At 35.9% G+C, this 12,815-nt stretch overlaps 1 protein-coding gene across 2 annotated transcripts in view; it reads left to right on the top strand.

Moving 5' to 3' along the window:
- The window catches only part of LOC126980150 (putative fatty acyl-CoA reductase CG8306), a 66,191-nt gene that overhangs the window by 43,121 nt on the left and 10,255 nt on the right, over positions 1 to 12,815 (top strand). For both annotated transcript variants that reach the window (XM_050829733.1, XM_050829734.1), the window contains exons 5-9: positions 276 to 385; positions 3,159 to 3,242; positions 8,755 to 8,860; positions 10,559 to 10,675; positions 12,159 to 12,278. In XM_050829733.1, coding sequence (XP_050685690.1) covers positions 276 to 385; positions 3,159 to 3,242; positions 8,755 to 8,860; positions 10,559 to 10,675; positions 12,159 to 12,278 — 537 coding nt within the window. The remainder of the gene's footprint in view (positions 1 to 275; positions 386 to 3,158; positions 3,243 to 8,754; positions 8,861 to 10,558; positions 10,676 to 12,158; positions 12,279 to 12,815) is intronic.

The following is a 12,815-nucleotide window of genomic DNA, read 5'->3' on the forward strand; positions in this document are numbered from 1 at the left end:
TCCAGTCCTGTATCATGGACTATATATATAATGGTTACAAATTAGAATTCCAAAGTTTTTAAAACGCCATTGATATTTTCTGATAATAATTGACAGGACGTGCCCTCGGGAACATACTCATATTACCGACAATCAAGGTAAGAAGCGAACTCCAAGAATTCTGAGTAGTATACCAATGTAATGGAAGGGCATATCACCATCAGGTGAATGCTTTGCTCACCACACTTCGCACTTCACTTCGCACCATAAAAACACTTGGATATTTCTCATTTCAGCATTCTTCGCAGCCACCCAAATACCTATACGTTTACGAAGCACCTCGCCGAGCACGAGGTCAAAGCAAGCTCGCAGCTGTTCCCCTGCGCCATCGTCAGACCCTCGATGAGTAAGAGAACCTCTTTAACCTCTATAGACGACTCCTACATACTCCTCCTTGGCTAGTAGCCCTGACTACGGATCCCGGTTCGTATTCCAGTATATGCAATTGTTTGTATAATAATAATAATATTGACACCCAAATTTTTTACCCAAATTATCTTGCCCCAAGTTAAGCATCTATAGCCTGTGTTATGGGTTACAAGACAATGATATATTTAATACAGTATACTTACTTAAACATACATAAATTCATATAAACATACATAAATACATTTAAACTTCCATGACTCGGAAACCAACATCCATATTCATCATATAAATGCTTGCACCTACCGGGATTCGAACCCGGGAACTCTAGCATATAGTAGGTAGGATCGCTAACCACTCGGCTATACAGGTCGTCATGATGATAAATATTGATGTTTGTTTATAAGTCATAGATGTTTTTTTAATAAGTAAGTACTTTAATGTTGTAGTTATTGAAATACCAGTGGGAGGCTCCTTTGCACAGGAAGCTGGCTAGGTTATGGGTACCACAACGGCGCCTATTTCCGCCGTGAAGTAGTAATGTGTAAACATTACTGTGTTTCGGTCTGAAGAGCGCCGCAGCTAGTGAAAGTACTGAGCAAATGAGACTTAACATCTTATGTCTCAAGGTGACGAGCGCATTTGTAGAATTTTTGGGTTTTTTTAAGAATAAGGCGTATTAATTACCATCAGCTGAACGTCCTGCTCACCTCGTCCCTAATTTTCATTAAAAAAAAACAAAAGTCGGACATCACTTTATTATATACAACTTCAAAGTCTCATAACTAAGCAAACCAAGTAACAAAGACATGCTACAATACCTAAATACAATATGCATTGCATATATGGCCTATCGGAGACGACAGACTATCCGTGATGTACTTTTTAGTCTGTGAAAATAAAATATATAGTATTACTAGCTGACCCAGCAAACGTTGTATTGCCGATATTAAAATCGCGATACAAAAGTAAATGTTGATCGTAGATCGAATCGATGAAAATTTGAAGTTGTATGTATTTTTAATGCTGTCTTCTCCTAAACAAAAAAAATGTCAAAAAAATTAAAAAAAAAATGGTGTGGACCACCCTTAACATTTAGGGGGATGAAAAATCAATGTTGTCCGATTCTCAGACCTACCCAATATGCACTCAAAATTTCATGAGAATCGGTCAAGCCGTTTCGAAGGAGTTTAACTACAAACACCGCGACCTGAGAATTATATATATTAGATATGCAGTACCGCAAATGACGCGCAAAAAGTCTGACACACAAAATATCTTTGTAGATCTGACAGACCGCGTCATACCGCGCCAAAAAATATTACGTTCGCGTTAACATGCGCTAACGCAGACGACGCTCACGTTAGTCTGTAGCAAAGAGTATAATAATATATAGGGAAACGAGAGCCCTCTCGACGCATTATGAGCTGTCTATTTGAAAACTAGCGCCATCTGGAGATTGGTCCCGAAAATAACTATTATGAGCTCCAAATTATAAAATTCATTTTTAATGTTGTGACGCAATTAAATAACTAACTCTACTTTTTAATGTAGGTATTGCAATTTTTTACCATGTTGAAATTGCGTGTAGAGTTAGTTATTTAATTTTGTCACAACATAGAATATAAAGGATAGATTTAGTAGTGCAAATATGCAAAATGGAACACGAGAGCTACATACATGCGCAAACGCTACAACTAGCCGCCATTTTATGACCAGTGGGCAGTGACACAATTGAAAGGTTTCAATTCAAAGCAAGTGACAGCTGACAAAGCTTTCATTTTCGGGCCGACTAACAGATGGCACTACAGTCTTCTGAAAACGTCACTTTAAGGCGTCTGTCCCACCCCTGGTACAGACCAGGTAAGTGCAGACTACAGAGTCTGCACTTACTAGTGATTGACGTGTATCATGGCGCTAGACATCGATATATCGATGTTGATTCAAGAAATAGAAAACAGACCAGCACTGTATGATACATTTTTGGCTTAGTATCAAGTCTGCAAATTTATTTGGATATAGTTTTAGAACTGAATTTTTAATATGAAACAGTGCCTTTAATAATCGTGTTGAAAGAATAGGATGAACCCAAAATTCTCTATTTCTTCTTCTTTTTATATCTCAAGTACGATATAATACACCGCAATCTCTGTATTTCCATTGCGTGTACATCCCTACAGTTCTGCCGACAAAATGACCGACAGTGTACGTCGAGTGCGTCGTCTGTCATCAGTGTCAGAAGTGTGTCATCTGCGATAGGCCTATGTAAAAATACAAGTCATGCTGGTCCACAGAAGAACAGTAAAATAAATTATTTAATTAAAATCCCTGAATTATAAAAGTGACATTTTGAGATATTATATCCCTGGTGCCCTGGAGGAGCGGCAACATAGCACATAATCAGCAAATCGGCTTCTTTTTCTCTTCTTGTATACGCAAGTTCTAAAGAATTACGGAAGAAATAAAAATTGATTTAAATATTCCAATTGAACTTTTGGAAAGTTCAATAAATAGATACAGTCAATCACTTGAAACAATCACTCAAGCAGCTATGAAAACACTGCGAAAGGCGCACACTTGGAATCACGGACACATATCCCGGAAGCTCGCGGTAAACTGAATCAATAAACACTCAAAATGGCGAAAAAAAAACAAAGTCGTAAAGAGGGCCTACCCCTCAATTATTATTCTAGTTTATCTATACTTTTTTTAAGCGTTAGGATAGGGTGATCAGGTCGATAATTATGTTCCAGTTGTTGCGTCATGGAAGGAGCCTGTTCCTGGCTGGACCTGCTCCAAGGTCGGCCCGCAGGGGTTCCTGATGGGAGCTGCTAAAGGTATTATTATTTTATTTTACCTCACTGATCACGCGGATATACGATGACGTCACTTCTATCGCGTTCCTTTCATTTAGATTATTTATAATGTTAACACCAGGAACAGACATAAGCTTATAATGCCAACTACTCGACTAAGTCGAGTTAACAAGTCTTTTGTGGGGCGATGTATATGCTTTTACAACAGGATCCCAGACAATGTTCAAAACAAAAGTATTACGTTATTCAAAAGAATTGTTAAAAAATGTTTGTGTGGTAAAGGTTACTATAACATAAATGACTTTCTTAATGATACCACAGATTGGGAATGGAGCGACCCCCTCAGGCTATTAAATAATAAGTTTAATTGTACAATGTTACTTTGTTACTTTGTAAATGTTACTTTAATTGTAAAACATATTTTTGATGGAAAAAAAAGTCCGCTTAGTTTGTTGCGCCCATTCTTCTCAGGCCTGAGGCATTCATTTTGGAATGGGTGGTAGTTTTTTGACTTTCAATAAGTGATTTCACATCCTATTTTCAATAAAAATACTTGAATTTGAATTAGGCTGCAAAATTTAAGATGTTGCATGGTTGTTAATAAATAAATCGTAAACACAAAGTCTACCCTCAGTCATCTACTTATTTTGTGCTCCTGCTAAATTATACAAAATATTACAAGAACCGAAATAAGATCAAAATATTTTTTTTTTTTTGAAAAAAGATATATTTTGATCTTATTCTATCTCTTCGCAATATTTAAAGGGGTTTTTTTTATTAAACTTGGCGGGCGAGGTTCAAAGTGGGGTCACTGTTGAGAGTCAATGGATGTTTTTTTTTTATTGTGATAAACTTTAACTTTGGTGTTTTTCAAGAATACCACATACTTAGTGTTATATCCTGTACGATTTTACGAGACCTTTCGCGTGCGAGATTGCTTTATTTAATATTTTTTATTATGTTATGAGATTTTCTTGAGTGTTAATGCCGCTAAGTTTTTCCTTTCACCAATTCACCACGTGTTTCGCGCCTAGACGAGGCATCTTCAGGAGATGTTGACTCGCCGCATTATGAAACGAGACTGAATGAAACGAAACTGACATGAATAGTAAAAATTTCTATTTTGAATATAAAAATATTCTTTTTTCTTCTTTCTTTCAGACTCTTTATGATACGACAACTAAATATTTTACAAGGGCATCATTCTTTTCCGCGGTCGATAGTTTCTTTACCGAGCTTGATCATTTTGCAACTTGAGTCATTTTAAATAGTTCAAGACCAAGGAGACTACATGAATAAACTGGATAAGTTTTATATAAGCAAAAACGAATTAAAAAAGTCCAGATAAAAATACGCACCATTGTCTGAGCGTATGTTGAAATTATCATACTTAATACAAATTGGATTTTTTAACCAAAATTTATGAACGATGCGGGACTCGAAGCCGCATGGATCGTAAACTTTGGTATATCTTATTCAACTCTCGGGTTATGGCTCCATCTACATATGCGTAATCGAATGTTTGCCTCAGTTGGAAACAGCGCTTGGACTGAACCCTTGTGCTCGCGAAGGCGAGTACCGCATCGTTCATAAATTTTATTTATATAATTAAACCGAGAAGTGACTTTAAAAATAAAAAAAAATGTTTATAATCATAAATATCTGGACGACCGAGCCGTGCTCGGATTTTGAAGAGGGGACAAATCTTAAACAAAAAAACTAATAGGACAGCTGGATTCTTCTTCTTTCCGGATCACCCAATGCCCCATCTGAGCTATTATAGTCTTGTATATAGTGGCGGAATTTACCTTTGTATTCTAATGTAATTTTCATTTTCATTTTATTTTCATAGGGTGGCTAACAGCCGTCAATACAAAAACATATATCTACATGTTTATATATAGGCCAATTAAAAGCCTCCACAAATAGGTATTAAATAGATTTTTTTTTTACGTTTTTACAAATGCTTAAACTAATTAAAGGCATTAATTACTATGTACTAGTTAACTACGCTTTTTTGCAATTTAAATTGACTTAAAGTATACATATATTATGTTGTCATTGTATTAGTTTTCTGTGTCTTGCAAATAATCTTGTATAATATGTTTCTTAACACTACCTAAACTGGAACAAAAAAGATCTATTTCGGATGATTTTAGTTTGTTAAAATTATACGAAGTACGTGGTATAAAGGAGTGTGATCTATAGTTTGTGCGCATGAGTGGAATATGGAGGAGATTCTTTTTTCTAGAATGTTGGTACGGTCTATTGAGGTTTATTTTAGATAACAAGGCTGGACTGTGAATCTTACCCCGAGCAATTTTCATAATAGTCGTAATATCAGCCATGGATCTACGGAGTGTTAATGGTAGGAGATGAAATCGAGTACACCGAGTTTTGTAATCTGTTTTGGGAATTCTGAACTTATAATTTAAAAATCTCGTAAATTTTTTCTGTGTTTGTTCAATTCTTTTACTATGTATCATATATACCGGATTCCAGATTTGACTAGCATACTCTAAATGACTACGAACATAAGCGCAAAAAATAATTTTTAATGTTTTCATTCTCTTGAAGCAGTTCGCTGAACGTATTATAAACCCAAGTGCTTGTGATCCCTTATTTGCAATATTGTCGATGTGACATTCGTAAGTTAGCTTGCAGTCAAGAGCTACACCTAGATCTGTGACACAATCGACCCGCAATAGAAATTGATTATTTATAGTATAATTAAATTTGATGATTAGCTTTTTACGGGAATAACTTATAAAAAGACATTTAGGTATATTAAGCCAAAGCTTATTATTACTACAATATGTTGCTAGTCTATTGAGATCTTCCTGAAGGAGATCAACGTCATAGATATCGTTGATAGGCCGAAATATCTTCATGTCGTCAGCGAAAAGTAAATAATTGGAATGATGAAAGCATGTATCGATGTCATTTATGAAACAGATAAATAATAAAGGACCTAGGAGTGAGCCCTGAGGAACTCCAGAAGGTATCGTGATCCATGAGGAGGTGTAGCCATTTAAAACAACTGCCTGAGTTCTGTTTTTTACGTACGAACTTAACCATCTAAATAAGTTACCCCTAATACCAAGACCAGCAAGTTTCTGAAAAAGGATTCTATGATCTATGCGGTCGAAAGCTTTGGTGTAATCTGTATACACAAAGTCAATTTGTTGACCACCGTCCATGCAATCAGTGAAGAAGTCAGTGAAAACAAGTAAATTAGTAACCGTTGATCTTCCTTTTATAAAACAATGCTGTTGTTGGTTTAACACATTTTTAAGGCTAGGGTAAAGTTGATTATAGATGATGCGCTCAAACACTTTGGCAAGAAGACATAATTTTGAAATCGGTCGATAGTTTTCCACTTTGTCTTTCTGACCTTTTTTATGTATAGGTGATATGAATGCCGCCTTCCACCTGATCGGCATGATACCTTCATTAATTGATCTCTTAAAAAGCAAGGTGACAGGTAATGCCAATACTTCAGAACATTTGACGAGGAACAGTGCTGGTAAACTATCTGGCCTAGGTGATTTATTTAGATCAAGTGATTTTAAGAGCTATTTCTATTTGTTTATTATCAATTTCGATAGAACTTATATTACTAATAATAGATTCATCTGAACAATTATAGGATTTGGATGTGGTAGTGGATTCTTGGAAAGTCGAATAAAAATATCTTGAGAAAAGCTCACAAATGTCCTGTCCTTTATTGCCTTCAGTGTCTCCATAGATCATATTAGATGGTATATTTGAACAATTACGTTTACTTTTCATAAAGGACCAAAATGCCTTGGGATTATTAGATATATCATTTTCAATTTTACTAATGTAGTGATCAAAACAACTACGCTCAATAACTTTAGCCCTGTCTCTAAGTAGGTGGAAAGTATGTAAATCATTGAGATTATGATATATTTTATATTTCACAAGATATTTATTTTTCTCTTTGAGGATTTTAATTAAGGCCGCGTTATACCAAATTGGATATTTATTATTTTTAATGATCCGTTTCGGCACGTGACGGTTTCTTATATCATAAACTATTGAATAAAAATGATTAACGGCATCATCCACAGGGTTTTGAGTAAGAATATTAATCCAGTCAATCTGACTTAGTTCCGCACTCATCTCCTCAAAATTACCTTTGTTATAGTTAAAAATTGTCCGCTCAGCTGGTTTCAAGTGTGGTATATATGAAAAGTTAAAGTGCACTATTAATGACTTATGATAGGGATCTTCTGGTACTAACGGATCAGTGCATGCTGACACAGTGAGCTCATTGTTACTTAAAACTAAATCTAATAATTTGCCAAATGCATTATAATTACTATTAAATTGTCTAAGTCCACACAGACTGAGTGTATCTACGAAGTGCAAAATGTGGAACGTGGTTGGTGCAATTGGATTTAAGTACGTTTCGCGTAATTGTAGCAGTTTCATTAAAACACGGATAAAACTATATTTTTTTAAATTGAAACCTAGCTAGATCGATTTATCGCCCCGAATAACCTGTATACTACATTTTATGAAAATCGTTGGAGCCGTTTCCGAGATTCAGCTTATAAATATACAAGATTTTTTTTTTATTATATTATATACATTTATTTCAAGTAAATAATATTAGATATACTATAATGCTGCCAGTATTCTTGGTACGTAATTATTTAATCATAATTTTATGTAATCATAGTATTGTAAATACTTATAGTTATAAGATTTGTTTTGTTTGAATAAAGATCTATTAATCGTACACTAATCATTAATTAATTATTCTAAACTTTTACTATAATAATTTGCAAATTTAATACGAACAGCTGAAAAATATGAAAATAAAACATAATATTATAGTATCTATCTATATCACAAGTAATAAGCGTCAAACGAAAATTATTATAATTTACATAAGTAGTGTTTCTAATAATTAATTAATAGTAGATTGTTAACCAAGGGTCGAAAGAATCAATTCCCGAGGTATTTAGGCTATAGTCCGAGTAGGAATTGATTATTTTACCCGTGTTAATTACTTTTCTTTTCATTTCGAATATGGGGAAAATAAAACTAGTTGTTTATCTAAACTATTTATTGATAATATATCATAATGTTACCTATTTAAAATTAATTGTCAAATTAGGACAATTTATCTCGACTTTTTAAATTTAAATATGGAACTCACCGCGTAATTGTGGCGGCGTATTCCGCTCAAAAAAGTTTGTGCTAAGTTCACACTGGCTGTTTAGAAAGTCACATGGCCGCAGCATTTTATTTAATTAGTTGTTTTTACATAAAACTCTTCACAGCTGAAAGCAGTTCTAATTTTGAAGTTCATTCCGGCCCTTAGGTGGGAAGTAATTTGTATAAGTTTTTCCCTCTCTATGGAGGGAAGCAGCATTTTCCACCCAATAATCAGATCACAACATTACTTTCCGAGTATGAGAAATGAAAAATAATTTATTATATTTTAGTTGTCACTAGCATTAATCTAGTTTAATAATAAAGTGGTGGTTGTAATGTGCAGGCGTGGTGCGTCGCTTGCCGCTGGCCGCGGAGAACATCGCGGACTACATCCCAGTGGACGTGGTAGTGAACCACCTGCTAGTAGCGGGATGGCACGCCACACACAAGTACGTCACACACCAGTGGGAGGCTCCTTTGCACAGGAAGCCGGCTTGAATATGGGTACCACAACGGGGCCTTTTTCTGCCGCGAAGCAGTAATGTGTAAACATTACTGTGTTTCGGTCTCAACGGCGTCGTAGCTAGTGAAATTACTGGGCAAATTAGATTTAACACCTTATGTCTTAAGGTGACGAGCGCAACTGTAGTGCCGCTCCCATATTTTGAGTTTTCAGCGGCACATTGTAATGGGAAGGGCGTATCAATTACCATCAGTTGAACGTCCTACTCGTCTCGTCCCTTAGTACAATTAAAATAATTTTATCAAATTAGTGTAATGTCATCGGTCCTCGATAAATCTACAAAGTTTGAACGAAATCTAGCCGTTTAAAGTGGGTCAAAATCGCGCCCAAAGAAGTCGGTTACAAACATACAGGTGAAGCTAATATAAAGCGTATAAAAAAAGATTATTCCGCTAGAAGAAAAGAAATGTTGGGAGGAAGTTGTAGATTTGTGTGGCGAAGAAGAGCAAACCGCTGAGCAAAGAAGGAGCCCTTTCCCTACGTACATACAGCAATAGTGCTATCATATCGTCGTCCATTATTGTCTCAATGTGGTGTGGTGACTCTAGTGTTTAGTTTGGTACCTCATGGACACCACACCACTCCTATATGTATCAAGGAAAAATTTTCAGCATTAAGTTATCACCAACTATATCTTCGGTCTGTCCATAATCTCTTGCTTTGTACACCTGTTCATAAAACTTTCTTTTTCAACAATTTATTTACTGTGCAAGCTGTTAACCTATGGAATTCTCTTCCCTCTGAAATCAGAAAGGCTCAAACCCTCCAATCTTTCAAAACAATGCTCCATAGTTGTTATTTATTACTGTGACAAAATCATTACTAGTTTATTTCTTGGAATTATTTACTGTATGTGTATGTTTAAATTATATGCACATCGGTAACACCACCTTCTGTTATCTTAACTAAAACTATTTCATTACAGGTTGTAGGTAGAAATCTCTCTTAAGCGATAAGGCCGCCTATTGGCATAAAAGGCATTTTCTCAAAATTGATTCCTTTAGAATTCTTTTTGATGTCATTTCTAATAATATTTTTCTATTATTGCTTTTTGTAGTCTCGATTTTTATTATGTTTAATTATTTTGTGGTGTGCAATAAAGATATATTTCATTTCATTTTACAGTGACTGGTTGCGCCACCGTGGTGTCCCGGTTTAATATAGCCCTAATACACCACCAGTCACCACAATTCATGGACACACTATCTCTCATGAGACATTTTGTACGAATCTCTAGAAACTTCCATCATATTGAATTATTCCTTTTTTTTTACATGGCTTAACTCACGTTCAATCGGTGTAAGTACCGACTAGTTTTAGACCAATCGGAGTTCCTCAATCAGGTGAGTCGCGCCCATTCTAGCACTACCTGATATAGCTTCGGACCGACGATCTGGTCAAAACCGGAATACGTTGGATGAGGGAGCGCAGGACCGATCGTCATGGAGATCTTTAGGGGAGGCCTTTGTCCAGCAATGGAGTCTTCCGGCTGATGATGATAGAATCACTCATTAAACGTCTAAATCTAATTAATATGTCCTGCTTGTCTCGTCCATTATTTTCTTAAAAAAAAAATAAAAACTGGTTCCATACCATCTAACTGAGATAAACCTTACTGCTGCAGGGCCGGTCTGTCCGTATACCACTGCACCTCGTCCACTCAGAACCCGTTCCGCTGGAGCATGCTGGAGTCATCCGTCAACGATATCCTTCACAACTACCCGCTCAACAGCGCTGTCTGGTCAGTTACTGTTTTATTTATTTAATTATTTATATTAGCCTTACTGAGGGCATGTAACAGTTGGAAGCTACTTTTCACAGAATACCGGCTAGATTATTAATACCACCATGGCACCTATTTCTGCCGTGAAGCAGGAATATGTAAGCATTACTGTGTTTCAGTCTGAAGGGCGCCGTAGCTAGTGATAATTAATAAAAATAATTTTCTAAGATTCTAACAACCAAAATATAAACTCTGATCAAGATATATTATACACAGAAAATGTTGTTCTTGTCCATTTTACGAGCATTAGCCTAACTTTAGCCTAGTTCGAAATAGATTTTTTGCAGTTAAACACATGCAACTTTTCTTGCATGCATATACGCACGCGTAGAAAATAACTGGCGTATTTTCGGCTCGATAGACTCACTTTCAATCTTGGAGATATATTTGGATCAAAAATCGGGCGTCAGGGTGTTGGTATCCTCCAAGTTTGTTTTAAGTCGATCAGTGCGCACAACCGGCGCGGGCGCTAGCTTGAAGACGACTGCGACTTCTCAATGAGCGCTCTACTGATGGACAATAATAACCAACTTCAATCACGTCACCGACAGTGACGTACACAGTGACAACTTCAAACACACTTTGAAAGATGACGTTCGCCATCAGTTCAGCCCAATACACAGAGTAGAATATAATCATACAGCCCATATTACTTTTATATTCTAATTCTCCGACATATAACGTATAATAATGATACAATAAAACCAAGAATTTAAGGTGTATGAAAGTTGATGGAGAAAGTAAGAATCCAGGCAAAAGTTTTAACGTTTTAAGCCTACCCCTCTGGGACACAGGCGTGACTGATTGCTGATTGGATGTTGACACACACATACAAACACATTTAATTTATATTTATTACTATTGACCCGACAGACGTTGTTCTGTATATAATAAATAAAATAATGTTTTTATATGAATTTGTCAATAATATATCATAACATCAAAAATTACTTCGTAAAATATGCACCCTGCTGTCGTAATGAAATTGTTTCACACCAGAACTGTCAAACCGTGCGTCAATAAATTCTCTCATAGAAATTATGTATGGACACATCAAAGGAAAAACAAATTTGTTGTTTTTATTTAATTTAGCAGCATTTTCCTATTTATACGCCTTTTAAACCTTCCCTGTACTTCCACAAATAATTCAAGACCAACATTAGCCAAATCGGTCCAGCCGTTCTCGAGGTTTAGCGAGACTAACGAATAGCAATTCATTTTTATATATATATAGATAATTATGTTTCACTTATCATTCTCATGTGTCGAGGATTCACTGACCTCGAAGATAGAGTTTTAAATATTTTCGGGGTCAGAGGTCACTGCTAAACTGTTTTTGAATTTTATAACAATAAAGACATTTAAATAATTAGTATCATATTATAATAAACATTATAAATTAAGTATTATTATTATTAATGTATGATAATTTTATTTGCAGGTACCCTCATCTTCAGTTCGTACCATCTCTACTCATGTTCCGCATCAGCGCCATATTTGTCCACTTCCTGCCCGCTGTACTGTTGGACATGATGCTACGTCTGACCGGGGGACGACCCATGTATGTTGCACGCATATCCCTAATCCTTACTCTAGTTTTTATGACAATAAGGGACGTGACGAGCAGGACGTGGTGCCGCTCAGGATTCTTGAAAAACTCAAAAATTCTGAGCGGTACTACAACTGCGCTCGTTAACTTAAGACATAAAGTGTTAAGTCTTATTTGCCCAGTAATTTCACTAGTTACGACACCTTTCAGACCGAAACACAATAACCCTTACACATTACTGCTTCACGACGGAAATAAGCGCTGTTCTGGTACCCATAACCTTGTCGGCAACATCTTATGTCTCAAGGTGACGAGCGCAATTGTAGTGCCGCTCAGAATTTTTGGGTTTTTTGAGAATCCTGAGCGGCACCGCATTGTAATGGGCATGGCGTATCAATTACCATCAGCTGATCAGAACGTCCTGCTCGTCTCATCCCTTATAATAATCATATATAAAAAAAATATACATCCGGAAATTACTCCGCGTTAAAAACTAAACAATGCGATACGGTGCGTTCCGAAACTCATTTTAGCCTAGCGTATAATCTC

Source organism: Leptidea sinapis, chromosome 5, assembly GCF_905404315.1.
Source record: "Leptidea sinapis chromosome 5, ilLepSina1.1, whole genome shotgun sequence".
NCBI classification, from domain to species: Eukaryota; Metazoa; Arthropoda; class Insecta; order Lepidoptera; family Pieridae; genus Leptidea; species Leptidea sinapis.